At 41.2% G+C, this 23,685-nt stretch overlaps 1 protein-coding gene across 1 annotated transcript in view; it reads left to right on the plus strand.

Annotated features, from left to right (window-relative positions):
- The window catches only part of COL6A5 (collagen, type VI, alpha 5), a 138,550-nt gene that overhangs the window by 63,182 nt on the left and 51,683 nt on the right, over positions 1–23,685 (plus strand). Inside the window, exons 11-29 of the mRNA XM_012663259.1 lie at positions 1,397–1,539; positions 2,122–2,214; positions 3,960–4,013; positions 5,854–5,925; positions 6,704–6,730; positions 6,842–6,886; positions 6,977–7,030; positions 8,956–9,018; positions 9,666–9,731; positions 10,144–10,197; positions 13,405–13,440; positions 13,932–13,994; positions 15,477–15,539; positions 16,550–16,612; positions 18,268–18,330; positions 20,909–20,959; positions 21,088–21,123; positions 22,477–22,539; positions 23,575–23,637. Coding sequence (XP_012518713.1) covers positions 1,397–1,539; positions 2,122–2,214; positions 3,960–4,013; positions 5,854–5,925; positions 6,704–6,730; positions 6,842–6,886; positions 6,977–7,030; positions 8,956–9,018; positions 9,666–9,731; positions 10,144–10,197; positions 13,405–13,440; positions 13,932–13,994; positions 15,477–15,539; positions 16,550–16,612; positions 18,268–18,330; positions 20,909–20,959; positions 21,088–21,123; positions 22,477–22,539; positions 23,575–23,637 — 1,172 coding nt within the window. The remainder of the gene's footprint in view (positions 1–1,396; positions 1,540–2,121; positions 2,215–3,959; positions 4,014–5,853; positions 5,926–6,703; positions 6,731–6,841; positions 6,887–6,976; positions 7,031–8,955; positions 9,019–9,665; positions 9,732–10,143; positions 10,198–13,404; positions 13,441–13,931; positions 13,995–15,476; positions 15,540–16,549; positions 16,613–18,267; positions 18,331–20,908; positions 20,960–21,087; positions 21,124–22,476; positions 22,540–23,574; positions 23,638–23,685) is intronic.

Here is a 23,685-nt window from a genome sequence, read left to right on the forward strand (position 1 = left end):
CTGTTTGTGATTATTCATGTGAAGATACAAAATGGATTTGGAATAGCTTCAGACTGAGCTGTAAACTCAGTGCAGAAGTTGAGAGTAGTATGCTGTGATGGGAGAGTCCACTAATTGTCAGATGGGATGCATTGTTTGGAAATTCCTTGGTGTAACCCCAGATCAGCTTTTGGGGTTCAGCTTCCACAGGCAACCTCCCTAGGGGCCACATCATTTCCTGCTTTCTTGCTTGGTTGTGTCACCTTTCCTGCTCAGATCCCTTCAACACCTTCTCACTGTTCTTGGGATACATGTCATATTCCTTAATAAGGCTCATGAGGCTTTGCAGGATCTGGCCCCTGCTTCCCATCCCAGCAGTGTCACTTCCCACACTCACTGTTCCAGGCATGTGAAACTTCCCCCCCCATTCTTCTCCCATGTACTTTACAGCTTCATTTCTCCCTATCCTCGCCTAGAGCTCTCCCCCACCTCTCTTCCTCCCTAATTATTCTCTCCATCTCTCATCTCTGGTTCTGTTCCTTGACCAACTTCCATTCATCCTTTAGAATCAGCTTAGGACATCAGTTTTCCTAAGAAACCTCCCATGACCCTCCAAGACTGAGTTAGGAACTTCTCCTCTAGGCTGTCATAGAACCCTGATGTTCCCTCTCAGAGCACTTACACTTCTCAGAGAAACTATCTGATTGTTGTCCATGTGTTCCGTTGGACTATGAACTCTGTGGAGGGGAGGAGTATGCCTGACCTCTTCACCTGGTATCTCGACTACAATGATTAGTACATAATAGACTCCTAATAAAAATATTTGTTTAACAAAAAGATGAATGAAGTAAACAAACCAGTGAATGAATTAATAAGTGAGTGAATGAATAAATGAATGAATGAACTGGATATAGCCAGGGACTCAGCTGAAACTGGAATCACCATGGGCTTTCCTCATGCTCTCAGGGCCTGGCCTCCCAGGGGTGCTTGGCACTGGGGATAACTTAAGAACTATCATTAATTTATATTCAGGAAAATTCAGAAAACCTTTCTAAAGATGAACAATGCCATTTCTTAAAAATTACTTTCAAATGTCCAAGAGTTGCATCAAAATTCGTTGTGAGATGTTGAACACAGTTTTCTGCTAGTATTTTTCTGTACACTTGTAAGTCATTTCTCTTAAATATTGTTCCTCAGGGAATTTCAAGCTAAAGTCAGGGACCAGGGCCAGTGCACACTCAGAAAGTGCAGGCACATCTACTGTTGGGTTCTTCATATGTTGGGAATACTGCTTCCTCTTATGTTTGTTTTGTCCCCTTTCTGATTCTTTCAATAATGTTCGCTGAGTAGAAATATGACAGGCTCTTCTTTTTCATGAACAACCCCTTTGTTTTATATCTGGTATTTTACTGAATAGGACTTGATGCTCTGCTGGTGGTTTCCCTTAACACAACAGCTGATCATGAGTTTTCCAGCTTTGAATTCGGGAAAGGATTTGATTATATGACTCACCTGACCATCGGAATGAGAGAACTGGGCAAAACACTATCACACTACCTGGTGAGTTGTTGGACAAAAAATCCAGTTATTCAAAATACCGTGGGAACTAAATTGGAATTTTGATATGAATTTTCAAAGACTGCCTTCGTTTGCCCCACTAAGTTAAGTGCCTGGTCTTTAGTATTATATAAACGTGTTAAAGACCAGAGCATCAGAGCATCCATGTTTTGCATATCCTTTCATTCTTTGTTATCTCACTAAATAAATACATAGGGAGCTAAAAAACCAATCAACCACTATCAAATTAAAAAGCTCTCAACAATTTATGCCACAGAAACTCCAGGAAATGGGAGACTGGAAACTAGGAACAAACAAGTCCTAGACAAACCTGGGCTGTGGCTGTCTCAGCACTGGGTGCCTTTTCTATTAATAGAGATCATTTCCTTTGGAGAAGGGATGTTGCCAATGCAGTTGCTAGCCTGGTGTGTTCTCTGCAGTATTAAGTTACAAAGCACCTCTTATTTTCTGCAGCCCCTCACCCAAGGAGAGAAGATGGACTTACAGATTATGATTCGTATGAGTACAATTCTTACGCAATAAAGTTCCTGACAATTGTTGCTCAGCTTTGCTTTTTTTTCCCAGGGAAACATTGTGGAGAGGACTTGCTGCTGTACATTTTGTAAGTGTCCAGGGGTTCCAGGAACTCAGGGGACACGAGGACTACAAGCCATGAAGGTGCCATTCAGTTCTGATACTATTTTACCTTGATTCGGTATGGGTGGGACTGAGCCTCAGTGGTTGAATTTACCACCTTCCTTCGATACTAATGCAGTTGCTTTGGGCATTTCATGTGACTTTTATGGTGTAGGAGCTAGTTCCGAAGGGCTCACTTTTGATCCTACTAGTTCCTCTTATATATGCTTGGTGATGTTGTCTCTTGATTTTGCACTTTACACTTTTGTACTTGCTTTAGACAGTTTGAAAGGTGGCAAGAGGTGTTTAAAATAGTGGAGATGGAGCCAGGCATGGTGGCACACACCTGTCATCCCAGCTACTCAGGAGGCTGAGGTGGGAAGATTGCTTGATCCAAGAGTTTGAGACCATCCTGAGCAACATAGCAAGATCCTGTCTCATTCTAAAAAAAAAAAAATAGTGGGGAGTTGTGCTTCATCAGCAATGGAATGATATTGAACTGCAAAAAGATGATAGCATTGCAGATTAATAGCCCTTTAAAAACAAATTATAAAAGATTAATTGTATAACAATAGAATGAATAAATATATCATGATATTTCCAATAAAATACTCTACATCAATGAACATGAATGAACTACAGCTCCACACAACAACATCAATAAATTTTACTGACACAGTAATGATCAAAAATGTGAAACACAGAATACTTACGATTCCATTTATAAAAAATTTGAAAAAAGGCAAAACTAACCTATGGTGTCTAGGGATGAACACTTAAGTAGTGAAGTACTTTTCAAAGGCAAGGAAATATTATAAAAGTCAGGAGTGCACTCCTGGGGTGGGGATGGTGGTAGGAGCAGGTACTGTGCCCGGGACCCATAATGCTCTATTTCCTGACATGGGTGGTAGCTTCACAGACCTTATATATAATAATTATAAAACTGTTATGTAAAATTCACTTTGTAATAATTAAGCTGTACTTTTATATTTTATTCACTTTTAGGCACTTTTTCAAATGTACTATTTTAGATATCACAATAAAAAGGAGGTTTTTTTTTTTTTGAAAGAGATCAACTTCAATACTTGCTCGTAAGTTCTACATTGTTCATGCTTGTGGAAAGATAATTTATATTGGACCTTTTACTGCATTGTGATGTTTAATTAGTGCAGTTTCCTCTCTCGTTGCTTCGCTCAGATCAATATTAGAATTATGTTCCAGGAGCACAACCCCTGGTATACTGAGCAGAAAGCTGGGACCTGTGGTAGAGGGTGAGAGAAAGCAAAGCTCAAACAAAATCCTTGCCACAAGTGAGCCACGAAACAGTTAAACCACACGTGGCTGAGGGAGAGATGACTGTAATTGAAATGTATGCAACCTCCTTGTTGGAAGTGCCTATTCTTCCTTGACCTCTCAAAAAAGCAGGAGAAAATAAAATGCTCCCTTTGGAAATGTTCTCAGTCTGCCTGCTAGAAGAGTTGTAGCTGGCACAGCTGTCCTCCCCGCAAATCCCTCAGGTACAGGGCCATCAGCCCTCACCTGCAGGTGGGTTCCAAAGGTCATTCTCAGCAGGCTTTAGGAGGGCTGCCTCCTGCAGAGGGGCTCCAGAGGTGAGTGCAAGGACAAAAGCCAGCTCCAGATGTGGTCAGACTTTCCCCAAACTCATAGCCACAATTGAAAAACCACAACCAAGTTGAAGGGAGGGACTTACCTAGAATGCCTAATGATTTCGCAAGTTTGAATCGATGAGGGCTAGCTAAAATTTATTTTTCTTTCTTTCTTCCCAGGGTTCTTCAGGGGTGAAAGGCAGCAGAGGACACAGGGGAGAGGACGGAGACCCTGTAAGTTTTTGTGACTCCCCCGTAATACACACTTATTGATTTTCTTTTTCATGGAAATTTTTATTTTTATATAGAAGGGGTGGATGGGTTTTGTTTATATATTTATTTTTTGTTGTTTTGGGGGAGAAAGCATTGTTTTTCTTTTTCCTTGACTGAATCAACATTTAGGGGGAAGGAGGGAACAGACTTACAGGCATGTGACCTGGCGTGCTTTCATCAGTGGCAGAGAGCTGGGCATCCTCCGCTCTGCCCTCAAGCAGGGCACAGTGGGTTATCTGCCAGGAGACTCTCTTTAGGCCTGAAACCCAGTGCTTAGTACGTGGCTACGGGCCAGAGCTGGAACATACATGCCTCCATGGAAAGGGAAGTGGCAACGCATCCCCAAGGCATGGCTTCATGGTTAATGCTACACAGAGACTTGCGAATCTCAATTTTTAAGTCTGAAACGAAAACTCTCACTTGGTTCATCAATCAAATTATGGAAATAAATTTCAAGTAACTGAAACCACTCGGGTGGCTCATTTGGGGTGGGAAAAGTTCAGGAAGCATCCAAACCTGGATCTTGATCCCCTTAGAATTAAGGCCAGTTTCTCATCTGGGCAGCAAGTTATAAGGATTAAAACAAAGACTCTGGAATCAGACTGCCAAGGGTTGACCTGGATGTGGGACCTTCAACAAGATATTTAACTTTTTGACCCCTAGTTTCCTCATCTGTGAACATTTGTAAATTCCTCTAGGACCAAAAGTTTAGCTAGTTCACAAAATGACCACTAAGAGGGTGCTCTAAGTCACCCACTCTGTACCCGCAGTGGGGTCTTGTCACCAAACTGGCATGGGAGTCTTCGAGTGTGGGGAATAGCGCCACCCAGCTGCCTGGCTGTGAGCCCACCGCGGGCTGAAAGTCCAGGCAATGAGAAGCCAGGAGGCTTCAGTCAGCAGCACGTGGCCGTGGGCGAGGCCTCCGGATTTTCCAGGGAATAATCCTCAGAACAAAGAAAGCAAAGCAGGGCAAAGAAAACTCACTTTTCCCCTTCCTTACTGGGAAGGAAAGAATTAAGCTAATTGCTAAACAATTATTTTTTATGCAGCAAAGTGTGAGTAACTGTTATGCACCCAGGCCTGAGCCCACCACAAGGGACACGAGGGCGAAAGAGGACAGATGGGGTCCCTGCCCTCAAGGAGCACAAAATTGTCCTCTTGAGATTCACTTTATCCTAGCATTTACCTGTATTTAAATATTTCCTGGGAGAGTTGGTGGGAGACACACTCATTGGCCTTGAGTGCTCTTCCCCGTGTGGATGGTCTGACTTTGAGGGTCTTTAACTGGGGATCGATCCTTCCCGTGAGAACTTGCTCTTCTCGCCTTTGTGTTCTCACTCTCGTAGTGGGGTCACTTCCCAGCAACGGTTTCTACGCAGCTCCAGTGCCCTGGCACCGACTTGTTTCTCTACTGTCAGCAATGCTGCCTCTCCCAGGACAGCATTAGGGCCCTGGCAGGATGTCAGGGCCAACATGTGTTACTGGAGTGTTTGGAATGTGGCTACAAAGTGAAGTGACTCCAAACCTTTGGCTGTGCTGTCTGATGAGGCCATGAAGTGGCTGAGCTCATCCTGCACCTTTTTGTCAACTTGGATCTGTGAAGAAGCCCTGAAGGTTGACAGGGAATATGTTTGAATGCAGAGGGAAAAACAGATTTAAATGAATGAGCTCTCAGGAGCATTTCCTTTGTCTAAAGCCTGGAGTGCCCATGTGCTCTAGTTTAACTCTCTAAAAGAAAACCACTGGCAGCTTCTGGCATCAAAGCATCACTTTGGATACCTGTTTGTGTTCCTTTTCTTAGGGAAGACGAGGAGATATAGGACCCCAAGGAGATAAAGGGATTGCAGGATGTGCAGGGGAGCGGGGTCAGAAGGTAAGACTCTCTGAAAATGTTTCTGATTCCCTATAACTGTGGTCCCCAGCCCCTGGGCCATGGACTGGTACTGGTTGGTAGCCTGTTAGGAACCAGGCTGCACAGCGCAGCAGGAGGTGAGCGGTGGACCAGCGAGTGAAGCGAAGCTTCATCTGTATTTACAGCGGCTCCCCATCGCTTGCATCACTGCATAAGCTCCACCTGCTGTCAGATCAGCAGCAGTGTTAGATTCTCATAAGAGCACGAGCCCTACTGTAAACTGTGCATGTGAGGGATCTAGGTTGCACACTCTTTGTGAGAATCTAATGCCTGATGATCTGAGGTGGAGCTAAGGCCGTGATGCCAGTGCTGGGGAACAGCTGCAAATGCAGATTATCATTAGCAGAGAGGTTTAACTGCAAAATAAATGTAATGCTCTCGAATCATCCTGAAACCATCCCTTCCTCCGCCCCCACCCTTGTTCGTGGGAAAATTGTCCTCCATGAACCCAATCCCTGGTGCCAAAAATGTTGACAACCACTGCCCTATAACATCCCTCCCTCTCTCCTCCATTCCTCTATTAGTTTTCCCATCTGCAGATGAATTCTACTTTTTAATAATCTCAAGGAATCTTTAGCATTAATTAAATTCCATCTATAACCCCTTTGTGAATGTATAGCCAGAAGCAATTACAGAAATGTACACTCACTTTAGGGAGGCAGCCCCATCCTGCTGCCACAGTCTGTGACTCCACACTCTGTCTGTGATATGTCAGTGAGAGATATTTAATCTTTTACAGGGAACCAAAGGATTTTCTGGGCAGAAGGTACTGTAGTTTCTTCTCAGTCAAATTTGATTTCCTAATGGGAGCAGTTTCCCAATAAGCGTGTGGCAGAGACCTCCTTTTGCCTGACTGCTGCCTGTGGTTGTCTCTCAGGGTGAACATGGAGACGATGGCATTGATGGACTCGATGGGGAAGAGGTAAGACACATTTCTTCAAGTATCATAAAACTGTCATGAGGTTGATATATTTTTTTAAATGAGAATTTTGTTTTCCTTATCTTCTTTTAGGGCTTTCGTGGATTTCCTGGGAAAAAGGGAGAAAAAGGTGATCCGGGATCTCAGGTAACACTCTCAGTACATCAAAGGAGTGTTTGGTAACAGAGACAGTCTTAATTGCTGTGTGGTTACTTAATTGTCAGTGGTTACTGGGGGTAAAATTGACAAGTGACTTAACCACATAATGAAGTCCTATTACCACTGAATAGATGCCACCTTCTCACTTGGTGCAAGTGGGTAACCATGTAATTTTCAAGAATTTCCAGCTAGAAAAATTCAAAGCATACAAGGTTCTTCTGTGAGCATGATTTTTAGAAATCCAAAATGAATGCTTTTGACTGTCAGTGGTTTCTATATTCTCTTTATTGTGTCTGAGAAAAATAAAAGGCAAGAGAAAGACAATTATTTTGGTGGCCTTGGTATAGCAAATCACAGTGAAATTTTTTATTTTAAATTCAACACTCATTAATATACGCCTACTTGATTTCAAGCAGCTCAACTTTTATGCTCTGATCTATTTATTTATCAAATGTTTTTGACCACCTGTCATGTGCCAGGCACTGAATTATATGCTAAAGAATCAGAGATGAACCACTTACTCCTGTCTTCAAGGATCCCACAGGGTATCTGGAGAGACAGACATATCAATGGACTGGATTACACAGAATGCGGCTGAGGCCGCATTGTAGGCTTCTGCATGGGAGTCCAGAGAAGGGCACCTAATCAGGATGCAGGTGTTTGGGGGGTGTCAGGAAGTCTTGGAAGAAGCGATCTCTGAGCTGAAGATGAACAGGAATTCATCAATGGAATTCAAGCAAGGCAAAGATGTGGTAGAAGGGCATTCCAGACAGACAGAATAGCATGATCAGAGACATGGGGCTTCGGGGCACTGCAAGTTTTTCTGCCTGGAGGAAGCATTAGAATACAGGTCATGAGAGATGAGGTTCAAGAGGTAGCAGGAAGAGATCAGGATGGCACTAGTGACACGTGGAAGAGTTGGCTTTTAATCATTAGGCAATGGGGGTGGCCTTTGGGAGATTTTAAGCAGCAGGATCATAAGCAAATTTGCATTTTAGAAATACTACTTGGCAGTAGTGTGGAAGGTATTTTGGAGATGACATGGATGCGAGGCAAGGATGAGAGGTAGATCTGTAGTAATCAGATGAGAAGTGATGAGGCCTTCAGGTAAAGCAATGGCAGTGAGAATTGGCACAAGGCATATTAAAGACATAGCAGGGCCCAAGCTGGGGTTTGGCAAGCAGGACACCAGGGTACCGAGGAGGCACTCACTCTCAGAGTTATGCAAGTGAATCCCTCCCTAGATGTTGCACTCCAGGTGCCTCTCTTGCCTCAAATTAGTCTTGGTATGGGATATAAGATCACCAGATCTAGGTGACCAGGGAAGCAGAAAATGGGGAGTCAGCCAGAATGCCTGCAAGAATTCTGGCTTGGGTGAGTTTAGTTAGGAGCAGTTGGATTTGAGGTGACAATGGAACATCCCTGTGGAGGTTTCCAGTGGGAAATTTAATTATAGATGTCAGAAGTTGCTAGATTGGCTGGGGTGTCCAATACAATAGCCACTAGCCATATGTAATTATTTAAATTTAAATTAATTAAAATAAAAAATTTTGCTCCTCAGTTGCACTGACTACATTTCAAATGCTTGATAGCCACATATGGCTGGTGGCTACCATATTGGACAGCACAGATATAGAACATTTCCATCACTCAAGAAAGTCCTGTTGGACAGCTAGACCATGAGGAGTTTTCCAATTTCTCAGCCTCCCTACAGATAATCCTGACCATAGGCTTAAAACTGGACTTAGTTCTGCTTGAGAAGACTGAAGAAACCTGGCTAAGATAGAAGGATGCACAATATTTTACCTAATTGATTACTCCCTCCTATACAACACACATACTCTACATTTGACATTAGCACCATTATAAAAGCCCCTACAAGCTAACTCAAAAGCTCATTTTATTTTTTTCAGGGCAGCCCAGGTTCCAGAGGCCCCCCTGGGGGATATGGAGAAAAGGGCTTCCCAGGAGATCCAGTAAGTTATGAGGACCCTGTTGGCTCTGAATTTTATACTTGCTCCACAGTTCCGATCTTGTTTTTCTCTGTGTCTCCTGCTAACCCACTGGGCAAATGCTTGTCTTGGGAGTAGGGCCAGTAGGTGTGGAATGAGGCTCTGGGAAATACCTGTCTGTGTTTGATCTGGGATGATTATATTAAAGATTGAGAACTGGGAACTAAAGTTTCACCTTATGAATCCTTATGGTAAATTGACACTTTCAAGTGCCTTTGTTTATTGGATTCCTGATCTTACCGACCTGCTGATTCCCTATTTGCAGAATCGATTATAGGGGAATTTTTTTTTTTTTTTTTTTTTTTAGGGGAATCTTATTATGCCCTTGAGGGAGTGGCCTAAGAACATTTACACTAGTGTATCAGTGAAGCTGCTAATATGGAGAAGTGAAAATCACCATGTAGAAAGCACTCCTATAATTAATTCTTCATGTATCACCAAATCTCCTTCACACTTGGGGAAATATTGCTCTCATTTTTTCAAAAATCCTATGAATTTTCTCATACCTCTCATCCCTTAACCTAAATTAGCTTAGTACTTGAACATCCTACCATTTTGTAAAAAAAAAAAAACCAAGAAAGAAAGCTAATACTTTTTAAATCTTCCTCTAGGGCAATCCAGGACAAAACAATAACATCAGAGGACAAAAGGGCTCCAAAGGAGAACAAGGAAGACAAGTAATTGGATCCATTTTACATATATGAGTTGATTAATTCTATTACTGAGTGAAGTAAACTTAGTGAAATATATAACCCTACTGTAATTGAATAAACACCCCTAAGTCCACATCTAAAAGAGCCTTATTTTCTTAAAACAGGCATGTTTGTAGTAAGCTACACTTCCATGAGCAAAATTATTAAGTTTCTGGCAAACGACATTATTTGGGGAAAGTTGTAATAGTAGTGCATGTTGCTATACCTTTTTCTTCCTTAAAGGGTGTATAACCGACAGTATTAATACGCAGAATGATTGTAGCATGACACATCTATTCTGCTGTTTTAATAGTGCTTGGGGTTTTGATGCTGACACATTTATAATTTACTGTGAATCGGTTGCCTTATAATCTTGGGGGAACTATTGTATTTATAGGGTAGAACTGGACAGAAAGGGGCACAAGGCAGTCCTAGTTCCAGAGGAAGCAGGGTAAGTATTTCTGACGACATTCATTTCCCATGTTTATCACTTGAAGATGACACAGAGGCATTCAGCATATTTGTTGCTGCATAGTCAGCTGATACATTTGCAGGGTTTCTCAGTCTTGGTGCTACTGACATTCTGGGCCAGATAATTCTTTGCTGTGGGGGATGTCCTGTGCATTGTTGGATATTTGGCAGCATCTCTGGTCTCTACCCAGTAGATTTCAGTAGCACCATCCCTCCCCCCTGCCCACTTGTGACATCCAAAAATGTCTCCAGATATTGCCAAATGTCTGTGGTGGATGCTGTGGGGTGGGCATGGGACAAACCCACCCATGGGTGAAAACTACTGTGACATCATCTGCCTTTTCCTTTCTGCCTTCTGGATGCTTTTGAATGTCTTTGAAGAGAGCTAATGGCTTTAACTTAAAAGCCCTCCTCTGGTAGCTTAGCATTTTAAGCTCTCTTTCTTTCTCTCTCTCTCTTTACATGTTGCCAATGGGAAAGAGGAGTCACGAATAAATTCTTCCTGAGTGGACCAAAACGCTGGTGGTTAGAGCCAACTCAGTGACAACTTCAAGGTCCTAGGGTAACTTTATAGCTTCCCGTGTTATATCAAGCCTATCACAGCAAAAACCAGGGATATTGGATTTCCCAGTCTTTTTAAGGAACAACCAGGAAATCACCTTTCTCTTTGTAGACTACTGAAGTTAGAGATAATATTTATAATGTATTAGAAACTCCCCTATCATGCACTCAGCATGGACATCATAAAAAGAAAATAATGAATAATGTACAAAGTCCTAGATTTGGCCCTCAGTTTTTTCAAGAGGGAAATGAAAATACTTGGATTTCTTTTCTATTACGAATTTGGAATCTGCTTATCATTTTGAAGACTGTGGCTGATCGCCCTTCTCTCTGGGACAGATAGTGAAGAAATGTGTTTTAATCCCCCTTGCCTTTGTTTATCTTGAATGACGGTTCTTAAGGGAAAAAGGATCAGCACTCAGATGGGTCAGGCTTCCCAGTGCTTCTGGTAAAATTCTTTGGGACTTTGCCCTCTTCTTCACAAAAGAGAATTAAAATGAAATAAGAGGAAGCTACTTCAAACTACAAGTTTGAAGCTATTACGTGACACATCAATCAGGTACTTTTAAAAAAGAGATGCCAAGAGTGAGGTTGGGGATAAATCCTTGGACAAGCTAGTTGATATCTTTGAAGTCACTTTCAGGACTTGAGGCTCTCAGCCCCTTCCTCATCTTTTACTCATTTCCCTGTGGATCGCCTCCTTTTTAGCTTCTTTTCTCCTGAATTAAACAAGGTAATATTGATATCAAACAACATCAAGTTTTTATCCTCTCCCCCAACTTTCCAATGAAGGACAGACTTCTCTGTGAGGGTCAGAGGATCTCAAGTGGATACAAATTCTAAACAGCACAAGCCAACTCAAGACATTGCCTTCTGTGTGACAGAATTTCAACTTACATATATTAATTGTTGCACCAGCTGTTGCCAAAACAATGGATCAACACACTAAAAACCACATGTGAAACCACATTCCAGGACCTTTGCTTTTTGCCTGACACACACAAAGAATACTTCTATAGCATCTATTTTGTGCCAGGTCCTGATCAAATCACTTGAAAATATTAATTCTTTTAATCCTCATAGCATACCTGTGAGGTAGATATTATGTCCATTTTACAGACGAGAAAATCAAGGAACAATAGCTAGTTAGTGGCAGAACTGGGATTTGAACTCAGACTGTCTCACTCCGGAGTCTGGGCCCCTAACTACCCTGGGTTAGGTTTATTGTACACTGCCCTGTGCTACACAGGCTTTAAAGAGCAGAGCTGAGCTCCAGGTTGCCTGACTTCTAAGGACAGGTCTCTAATCATTGGGAATACTGTTTGTTACACAGAATAACGTTATCTTACTCTTGCTTTTTAATGGAGACAGATTGTGATGTCATGGAAACAGTAGCCTCAACCTTTGTTTATTGTTTCTTCTCTTTCTTACATCAAGAGAATTGCTTATTCACATCCAGGTACAAACAGCTGACAAGTTACAATGGGTAACTTCTCCCAAAGGGTATTTGAATTTTCTTTTCTTTTTTATTTTTTTCCTTTTGAAAGCAAGTTTATAAGGTATTTGAATTTTAAAAGCAAAAAGTACCTTGAATTAAGGGGCAGAAACTCAACGGAGAAATTTTAACTGTCTGCCAACCTGGTGGAGCTGGTAAGGTAGTTTATTCTAAAGAACTTTATAAGGTGAGCAGTTGAAAGAAAACAGCAGTTCTGAAATAATTTCCACGGCTACCTTTCTGAATAAATGAATGAAGGAATATAATTTAGGTACTTGCTTAGTATGCAAAGCAATCACAGTTGTTTATCATGACGCAAGTGAACTGCTGGTTGAGATGTTCCACAGTTCTCTCAGAGAGGCTGGGACTGGGTGGCGGTGGGGTGTGAGGGTACGGAGTTTATCTTTGCTGTTTACGAAAAAGGAAGTTAAGATCCAGAGCCCAAATCATCTGTCTTGGCTGCCCTCCGAAAAGGATAGGGTGTGGTAAAGGCAGCCACTAGGTGGAGAGCCTGAGCTGGCAACGTGAACTCGCTTAGGGATAGGCACAGATTTGGGCTTCAGTGATCAGCCAGGCTTTTTTTTTTTTTTTTTCCTGTTGAACCTAGTGGTAGCATTTGGACCACCACGTAGTTGAGCAGACCCCATCAGCCATTTCTTCCTTGTGGAATTCCATAGAGACAAACCCCAGTGGGCCCATGTGGAACACTGTATTTAGAAATTTTTTACTCTCCCCCAAGATGCAATTACGGGCCTAGGACAGAGAGAGATGGATGTGACCCTGCTCTTTTCCCGTTAGGAGCCTCTGAGTAGCAGAGGGATTTGCTGGAGAAGGAAACGTAGAAGACAGTTTCTTCAGGATGATTTGATTCTCCAAACAGCCTCTTGGAGGTTGTCAGACTGAATCTGGGTCTGTAATGACTTTTAGATTGGTTCTCAACCAGTGCCCCAAATGTTAGTCTATAATTAAGTGCCCAGTGTGGAAACTTGTCTTTGGAAAGTGCCTCAGGGAAACTATTTCTGTGAGCTGCTCATTACTGATGTCGATCAGGGAATGAGAGAGGCTGATTTGCCTCAGGGAACCCCTCCAGCCAGACACCCACACATTAACATTTTGCCTTTTCTGATCCAGGGAAGAGAAGGCCGAAGAGGACTCCAGGGTGCCCCAGTGAGTAACCTTCACTCCTGGTCTCTGTGGTAGAAGGGCCCAAGGATGTTTCCCCCGTGCAAATGGTTCTGGGAATAAATGAGCATTTGACAAGGATGTTGTGGGAAGTGTCCTGGACGTGATCCCCATTGACAGCAGGAAACACACACAACTGTCATTTCAGCTCCAGGAGCAGGACAGACCTAAGGCAAAGCCTCCTTCACAGATACCTTGTAGACAAGCAGACCCTGTGCAATTCCAAATGAGGTGCATTTGACTGCTTCCCATGTGCTTTGGGAATTGACTACAAGAGAGTGAAACTCTGTTGGAATAAGAAACAAGCTTGTGTTTATTCATTAGAGAGTCTGGAAGAGCAGAATCCTAGGCAGAGTAGGGGGTGAGCCATGAGTCAGATGAAATAGTACCTGTGTCCTGTGTAAGTTCTATAAAGAGAAAATCTATATGGAAACTATGTGGAGAAAATCTTGACACTGAAAACTCTTGTTCATCAGGGAGAACCAGGAAATCCTGGACCTCAAGGCACACTGGGAGCTGAAGGATTACAAGGCCCACAGGTGTGTTGGAATCTTTTGTAAACATTGATAAATAATGTGAAGTTATTCTATTGGGAAAAAGGCTGGCAGTTCTGCATAAAAATGAATAACCGAGACATTTTTAGTCTGTTCCCCTGCCATATTCTGCGTTCCCCATCATGGGGGGTGTGGTTTGTTCCATTAAACTTGCTCCAACATTTGCATCTCAGTAATAAGCCTTTGTAGAGGAAAGTTGTGCTCTTGGGCTCACCTGATACTGTGTTTTCATGTTAGTAATAATGAGTGATTAATATCTTACCATTATATTAGTAATCCGTGTCAGGATCAGGAGATTGGTTTTCCATAACTGAGGTCCTGCACACAGACTCCCACAAAAGAAAGTTAGTTAGAAGTTGGAAACTTATTACTCAACTCACCTAAAGCTAACTCCACAGGGGTGACAGTATGTCTAGAATATTACCCATAAGGCTTTATGTGAGCCATTTGCATTTTCCATGGCCCTATCATTAGTAATATAGGCATCAGAAGTCAGGGCATCTCTGTCTCCCTCTCTTCTATGCCAGGAAGACACTGTGGTCATCCCTAGAGAATAGCTTTGTAGCACATGGGTATTTAGTTACCTCATGAAGCCCACTTTATATGGAGCCCACCTTATGCCTGACTTGTCTGGAAGGGCCTGTGTAGATGTACCTATTCTAAGGCTTTCCCAATAATTCATTTTTTCTTCCAGAAAGTTCCAGATTATTAGTACTAAACAGGAAATTGGGATTCTCTTGAGTGGTTCTGGGGTCCCTGAATCAAACCATGAACTAGCAGGTTCTCTAGATTGAGTAACCATGGGATCAGCCCCTCGATCCATTCCCAGGCTTCCAGGGGTGGGGGTGGGAGTGACAGTTATTTCAGATACTTAAAGGTCTCTTTGATACTTAGAAAGTGAATCAAGGCTCACCCAGTACCTCCTGGACAGCCAGGGGCCATTTCACAGCTGTTGCTTTGGTAGCGAGAAACATCACGGACACATCTAGTTTTTCCTTCTATGTGAGAGAACTGAATGAGAACCATGCATTTGATGGCAAATGTGGCCACATGGAGGAGTTCGATTCCTCCAATAGGTGTCTGCTGCAAAATGCTTTACACATTGATAAACATTTTGGCCCAGGTAACCTGCCCCATCAAAGGAATTCATCTGACTGTGGTTGGTGTCTTACTTCTTTTTTCTATAGGTTTTATTTTCCCAATCAGTATATTTATATTTCCCCTTGTAGGAGAGGGAAGAGGGATGAAGATCATACCCAGGCAGATAATTCCTTAATTCCTTAGTGGACCACTAAGTCAACTGGATCTGTCTCAATTACTCTTTTGATACATAGTTGATCTCTGAGTTAAAAGGCAACTTGAAAGGGGTGGACCATTGCTTTTCCAAGAGGTGTGTCAAAAGCACTAACTGAGAAATTAAGTTTTCTTTGATGTCATTGCATTATATTTCTTTTGTTACCACTAAAGGGGTTAAATGGAAATCCTGGCAGCAAAGGAGAAAAAGGAAGCCAGGGGCACAAAGGACCTCAGGTGGGTGACTGAGACACATTAGGCCCAGTGACTCCCAGCACTTATTTTCCTCTGACTGAAAAACATCTTGACATATAGTTTATTTTATATTATCTATGTATGTATTATTTCCTTTTTGGATTATCTGGGGCAAAGTTTTAGCACAGCTCAGATTCCTCATACATAGCTAAAGGACTCCTCTTTCTCCTTCATGGGGTTTTCTCAGAAAACACAAACCCACTTCATCAGCCTAAAGAAAGCAGCTGCAAAAATATAAGTATTTCCCAACCATGAATATTTTCTCCAAAACCTGATACATTATTCTGATTTTTCTAACTTTTAAAAATTATCTGTGCCACGCATATATATCTCCATTGATTACAGATATTTAAAACTGGCCATACAAAGATCCCTTGATACCCAAATCTATTCGAGTCCTAAGTCCAGCTCTTGAATTCACTATCTGAATCTGTTTCCTAGGTGAGTAATGAGAGTTTGGATGGTGAGGGATCTGTAGGAAAAATATTCTACTCAATTATTCAGTTCAGACAGCGAGAGCTCAGAAGGCAAGGGACACTTATGTTTCTGTCTTCTTAGCATGTGTGTGAAAGATACTTTTGCCCATTTTCAGACTGGGAAACTGAAACATATTCTGCATGCCATCATGTGTGGTGGCAGTAAAATGTCTTGTTCTAACAAATTCAGCGCATTATGGCAATTTCCCCACATTTAGAAATAACATGTGTTGAGTCAAATATGTCTTTTCTGTTTCTCACTAAGGGCCATATGGACTAGTGATGTCCCTGCAGATGAAACTTGTGGTCCTCAAACTAGGGCTGGAACCTGTGTCATCTGGTTCAGCCCGGAGGCGTGCCTCTCTCCTGGGTGGCTGAATCTCTTGTTAAGGCAGCATCAATGAGTTGTTGGGAATGACATGAAGAAAAGTAATATTGTAATTACCTGTAGTTGCTAACAGGTTTGCTAGGAATTGCTATGGTGCCAATGTTTCCGTCTCTCATTTTTTTTTTCAGGGTTCTCCTGGGCTAGTGGGAGCTAAAGGGAGCATGGGAAGACCTGGACTTTTGGGCAAAAAAGTAAATGTTATTTCTTGTGGGTTTCAAATACTGAGAACAAAAGTCTTCCATTCTCTTCCTGTCTTTCATGTTAATTCCACACATGATCGAATCCAAGCACCATCAACAAGCCACCAGCATTCTGCTAATGCATTCTCTTCCTTCCCTTGAGCAAAGAATTTCTAACTGCTGACCTCTCCATGCAGCTGCTCTCATTTCACTAGGAGAGACAGTGATCTCACGCATCAGAAATGACTCTGAAAAATCTCTTCAACTCCCTGATTTCCTGATTACAGGAATGTACTTGGTGGCTGAGTCAGGTGGAGGGTGGGGGTGTGGGAGAACTCAAATCTGTGTGTGCATGTGATGTCTAACTAGAATTACCTTCTTTGAGCTGGCTCTGTTGGAGATATCAGAGAGCTAACTATTGGCCTCATCAGAACCTGACTCCTCTGCTCAAAACCTTTCAGCAGTTCCCTTCCCCAGGACCAGCTTCACAGGGGCAAGAGGGATGGGGGCATTGGGGGGCCTGTGACCTGTGCAGCCACACAGGGGATCTCGCTGAGATGGGCTTGGTTTACTGCTCTGCTGTCAGGGTCTTGAATCTCTTAATTTTTGAGAAAAGGACCTGAGTTTTCCTTTTACACTGAGTCCAGAAAATTATGGCATGGGTGTTGCCTTTCCCATGGCCCTAGGGAAAATCTTCCATTTTTAAGGTAGTTATAAGATAAACAAGTTCTAGGAAGCTAATGTACAGAATGGTAACTATGGTTAATAAGACTGTATTATATACTTGAAATTTTGCTAAGAGAGTAGATCTTAAATGTTCTCAACACAAAGCAAAAAAAGAAAATTGTTAACAAGTTGAGGTGATAGATATGTTAGCTAACTTAATTGTGGTAATCATTTTACAGTATATATGCATATCAGATCATCACGGTGTACACCTTACACTTATGCAATTTTATTTTTCGGTTATACCTCAGTCAAGGGGAGAGAGAAAGGCCCTTTATTTGCCCTGTTTAATTCTAAGCCTTCACTGCTCATCTGCCTCCTGCATGCCTGCCACAGGCTTCTCACCAAGCCTTGCCTCTGCCTGGATCACTCTCATCCTGCCTGGACCCTTCCCCTAGCTCACAGACTCATCATCCTTCAGGCCTCAGCTTCCCTGCTCCTTCCCTTTAGGCAGCCTCCCCACCCACCAAATCTGACATGGACTCCCCTTCTCCTTGTTCCTGTAGTGCCCTGAACTTTATCACACAATATTACAATTGGCTGCCTAATTATTTCTCTTTCCAGGCAGACTGTGCTTGGTGAGGACAGGACTGTATCTATTATATTCAACAGTTTATTTTCTAGGATGATGGTAATTGCTGGATGGGTAAACACATCAGCAAATGAGTCAGCTTTCCCTGGAGCTGATTTTCTACTCTTTGCCTTCCCCTTCAGTGCTTTTATAACACTGGGAAAGCAGTGCATGAGTCCAGCCCTGGGCTATGCTGCACGTCTCCTGCTAGCTGTGGAGGATCATTCTTTGTACCCTATTCCCATCTCCTTAGTGAGCACTGACCCCTCACTGAGAACCTTGAGCCTCCCCATCCAGAGGATGGAACTTTCCGTCATGGGAGCCAGGTTTGATTTTACTAATCTGTGGCTCTTCTCATCGCATTTACTAGGGAGAACCTGGAATTCTTGGAGATCCAGGGCCAGTGGGACAAGCTGGACAGCGAGGAAAACAGGTATGAGGTTTCAAAACCCTCGCCTTCTGCAGCTCAGAGTGCTCAGTCCTGAAATACCTTCCATACCATCTGCCCAAGCCCCTGGGGCATGGAAGGTACTTCAGCATCTAGAGAAGTGTGAGAATGTTTTGTCCACCCGCTGCAGCTCTCATTCTATAGCTAGTCTGTCTGTTAAAGTGAAGGAGAACCACAAGGGTGAGAAGGGGAGTAGGCAGAGAGGATAATGGATGAGTTAGAACAGGGCATTTCTATACTTTAACAACCGGTATGGCCATATCGAAGCATGTCAGTTGAAAAGCACCACCACCCATTTCTCTCTCCTTCTTGCAAAACTCTAGAGTGACAACAAGAGATAGAGGCATAGGGCCAAGATATGGGGCATCTGTTTGTCAGGCCTGTACTCTGTCCTGGTGGCTCTGGCTATACCAAGGTCGCAACTCATGGAGCAGTCAATATGGGGACAGTAATTTTATTTCTTTAAAAATATGATATATTGGCCAAGTACAATGGCTCATGCCTATAATCCTAGCACTTTGGGTGGCTAAAGTGGGAGGATCACTTGAGCCAGGAGTCTGAGGTTGCAGTGAGCTATGATGACACCGCTGCATTCTAGCCTGGGCAACAGAGCAAGACCCTGTCTCAAAATATTAATAATGATAATAATATGTTTATTACAAACATTGTGCATAAATTTTGTAGAAAATTTATTAGGCACAAGCATTGTTCACAATAGCCAAGAAGATATGGAATCAACCTAAGTGTCCATCACCAGATGAATGGATAAAGAAAATATGGTAGATATACACAATGCAATACTACTCAGCCTTAATAACAGAAGGAAATCTGGCCATTTGTGACAACATGGATGAACCCTGAGGACATTGTGTGAAGTGAAATAAACCATGTTCAGAAAGACAAACACTATAAGATCTTACTCATATGTGAAATATAAAAATAGTTGAATTTATAGAAACAGAGAGTAAAATGGTGGTTACCAGAGGCTGGGGTGATTGGGAAGATGTTGGTCAAAGGACACAAAATTTCAATTAGGCAGGAGCAATAAGTTCAAGAGATCTATTGTATATCATGGTGAGCACAGTCAATAACAATATCTTCCATATTTGAAAATTGCAAAAAGAAAACAGAAAGAAAGAAAAATAAGGTCAAATAAACCTAAGGAGCCAGGGGCTTACAGGAGAATAAATGATTAGGGCGTAGCCAGTTCCTGACTTGCTGCTAGACCTGGGAGTCTGTTGCCTCCATAAAGGCTTTTAATCTTCCTTTGCCACAATGTCTATCAATAAAATTAAATGCTTGTAGAATGGTTCAGCTGTTTCATAGTCTTAAAAGTTCTTTTTTTATGATGTAATTTGAAAACGTGAATACTATAATAAAAAGAGAGAAAGAGAAAAAGGAAGGAAGGAAATAGGGAGGGAGGGAAGAAAGGGAAGGAAAAGGAAGGGGGAGGAGGGGAAAGGGAAGGAAGGAAGGAGGGAAGGGGAAGGGAGAAGGAAGGAAGGGAAAAAAAAAGGGAGGAAGGGAAGAGAAGAAGGGAAGGGAAGGGAGAGGGAGAGGGGAAGGAGGGGTGAAATTAATGTACCCAGCATAAAAGATGGGAAAGGGTGAAGAAAAGAAAAATTACCTATAATCCCACCATCTGAGATATTTATCATTAATATCCTGGAGACACCAAAAAAAAAAAATCAGAAAAGGAAAGATCACTTTAATTTTCCCACTTAACAGTGTATCATAAACATATTTCTATGTCGTTACCTCTTTCCCTCAACATCACTTTTAGTAGCTTCAAAGTGTTCTACTGAATGTATGTATCTTAGTTTTTTTGACCAGTCTCTTATTATTGGACATTTAGTTTGCTTTCAGTTTTTTACTGTTAAAAATAGCACAGCAATGAACATTCATGTACCTAACTGAATTTTTGTATAAAACCATAATTAATTTCTACATAGAAATTTCTAGAAGTAGCATAGCTGGATCAAAGAATATGTACATGTTTAACAAAGGCTTTGAACCCTATTGTGAAGTGCCCTTAGGAAAATCCAAACATTATATGGGTCCACGTGTCATATAAGAGAGTATTTGTTTTAGAGCATCCATAACAACAGATATTGTCACTTTTTTTTTCATCTTTACCATTGCTGAAGACGGTATCTCATTTCTGTTTCAAATTGCATTTTTTTGGTTAGTATTGAGGATGAGAATTTTTTTGTATATCTATTAGCCATTTATAATTCTTCTTTGGGGCATTCCTTGGCTGTGTTCTTTGGACCAGCTCCTAATTTTCCAGGCAAGAAACTGCCACTGACTCCACAAGTTCCAAATGACCATCCCTCTGCTTCCTGCACCAGTTGCAGGGTGGAACTGGCCACAGAAGGACAGGGGCAGAGGAGGAAGTGAGGAGAACCCAGCAACATGCGTGTCCCCAGGGCTCAAGGTCCTTAATTAGGCCTGGTCGACGTGGAAGTCCTTGGTGTTTCTCTTATGACACCATCATCTCCCCAGCATAAATTGCTATTAATTTTCACTTTTGAGAAATTGAAATGAACTGATGTGTTTACAGGGAGACTCTGGCAATCCAGGCTATGGTCATATGGGGCAGAAAGGAGTAAAGGTAAATATGGAAAGCAATTATTTTTTAATTGGTAAATCAAGCCTAAATAATACAAGAAGATATTATCATGCTATAGAAGTGGTATGTTGATTTGTGTATGTTTTAATTTTCTTTCCTGAAAATTATAGGGCCCAAGAGGATTCCCAGGAGATATGGGGCAGAAGGTATTGTGCACATGACCTTTTGAAATTACCATGATCTTAACCTTCTACTTGAGAACTGAGATAAGCCTGTAGGTCTGAATGAAATGGGGAAAGGGGGAGGACAGCTGTTTTCTTTGAGCTTCATCAGGAAAAGACCATATTTAACCCCTGTGAATTCTATGTTGTAAAAGATTGTTCTGTCCTTCATTGCCTGATGTCCCATGCCTTAAAAACCTACCTTCGGATATCTTCTCAAGTTCAGTCCATTGTCTTCTGATTTCTGATTTCTCTTGCCTTGGTGGTCTCATTTGATATTCTTGACTTCAGTTATTGCTGTTTTTCTTTCATTATTGTGACCTTTACTTCCTGTCACCTGAAAGATTACAATATTCTTCTCCCGCTTCAGTTAATCTCAAACACTACTGTCACTTGATTTTCTTTTTTTAAAAATGTATAGCCTAATTATGCTACTTCCCTGATCAAATATCTTCCAGAATTCCTCATTGTTTACCAGGTTGAAATCCATCTTCATGCTGTAGAACCAGATATACCTTCTATTTCAACTAGAGGAGCTTACATTACATCTCTTTTATACACTGAAATAAGCTCTCCTTTTTTCAAAAAGTGTCCAGAAAGGTGTCTTCCACGTATTTGATGCTCAAATTAAAATACAAAATATTGGTTAAAAATAGAATGTCTAATCAATAAAATCAAACCAACTGTTGGAAAACAATTTTTGAATCCTCTTAAAATTGTTTTTAATTGATGAATTACCAAAAGAGATTCTTTCCTAAGTATTATAGAAAACAGTGCAAGAAGGGACTTTATAAATAACTGTTAGGGCAAAATTCCTCACTGTAAAACATTAATTTTCTAATTTAATGTTAAAGAGAGAAAATTAGCATATTTCAATTTACTGATAAATGTGAAATAAGCATATTGATAACTTTCAAAATTAGTTTCCCACCAAAGTCAGAGTAAAATTTGTTTTACCTTCAACTTTTTCAGAAATGTTTCATGAATATAGAAAGTTATTCATAATGATTATTTTATATAGTCAATACTCCAAATGTTTTCCTTGGTTTTCAAGTATTTTACTTGGATATTTTTAGTAACTGGATAGCCATTGAATTGATATTTATATGCCAATATTTGTATTATTATAAAATTAAAAATAGTTTGGAGAATATCTAAGTGTACCAATGACTTAGTTCCAAATGACAGGAAAAATGATATTTAATGTTGTATTGGCCTTTGTTAATTTATATAGTATAATTGTTATAAGATCAATTCAGTTTTAGTTTGGAGAGAATATATTTTATTCTTTAATGGAAAATATTTTAACATCTTCATTTCTTATATCTAAATCTTCAGGGTGATGTTGGTGATCCTGGAATTCCTGGGGGACCTGGACCCAAAGGATTTAGGGGACTAACAGTAAGTGGCCTATAATTCTAGAAATAATAAATATTTTTTTTGGAAGACTCTGGCTTTCATGTTGTTACAATAAATGTGGATTATTGATCCAACTCAAGGGCATCTGAAGTGCCACTTGCTAGCTGTGACCTTCAACACACCTTTTCAGGGTCTCTATTTCTGTAACATAAGAGTTGAACTTAGTGACACTTAAGGTCACTTTCAGCTCTAAAATTGTGTGGTTCCATGAATCAGAACTGTTTTAAAGATTTACAAATTGATAACTGGCTGTTCCAAGAAATGTCAGTGCCTTCCAGTCTTTCCTAAGGCGCATAATAAATCCCAGAATATTAACCCGGTGAGTGGAAATAAAGCTGACTCTTTCCACTGTGCCCCTGACGGTTTTCTGATGATTCCGCTGTCCATTACAAGGTCATATAGGATATTCATTTTAAGGAAGGCTATTGAGATCTTCTCATTGGCTAAGTGCAGAGTAAGTGCTTGCTTAAAAACACAGTGCTGAGATAAGCATCCTTTCATTTTAAAGTTTGAATGCAATGTCAGTGGTCACCCTTAGGTGTGAAAAAGATGCATTTCAATGGGTACCTTCCATCTGGCTGGATAAATTTCATTAGTCTCCATATCCATCATCTGGAGGTATGGAAAAGACATAGCCCACTCATGTCCTCTCGTGTATGGGGAATCATTTTTCTTATTTGATCTTTTACACATGGGAGGTTTTTTATTAGGTCTCTGTGTGTCCTAATATATTTGCTTTTCCTGTTTGCATCAACCCTAGTTTATTACTAATTTAGATTTAAATGCACAGCCAGTACCAGAGCAAAGTATGTCACTAAATGAAGATCCTAAGAGCGAAATGGACGTTACCAATAAAAATGGGTGGTTTATGTTAAAAGTAAGCAATTTACCTGATTTGAATTAATAGCAGCTGTCTTTTAAAAATAATTTTTTAAAAAAAATTATAAACTGTCATTAAAACTGAAGTATTCCCCATGGATAGACAAAGTTGAAACTAACTTATGTTTCTACCTGCAGCTCACTGTAGGCTCAAAAGGTGAAAAGGGATCTCAAGGACACCAAGGCCCTCCTGGACGGAGAGTAAGTGTGTCCTGAGACATGAGAACTAAGTAGGGTATACTGGTTTCT

Source organism: Propithecus coquereli, unplaced genomic scaffold (assembly GCF_000956105.1).
Source record: "Propithecus coquereli isolate 6110/MARCELLA unplaced genomic scaffold, Pcoq_1.0 Scaffold12, whole genome shotgun sequence".
NCBI classification, from domain to species: domain Eukaryota; kingdom Metazoa; phylum Chordata; class Mammalia; order Primates; family Indriidae; genus Propithecus; species Propithecus coquereli.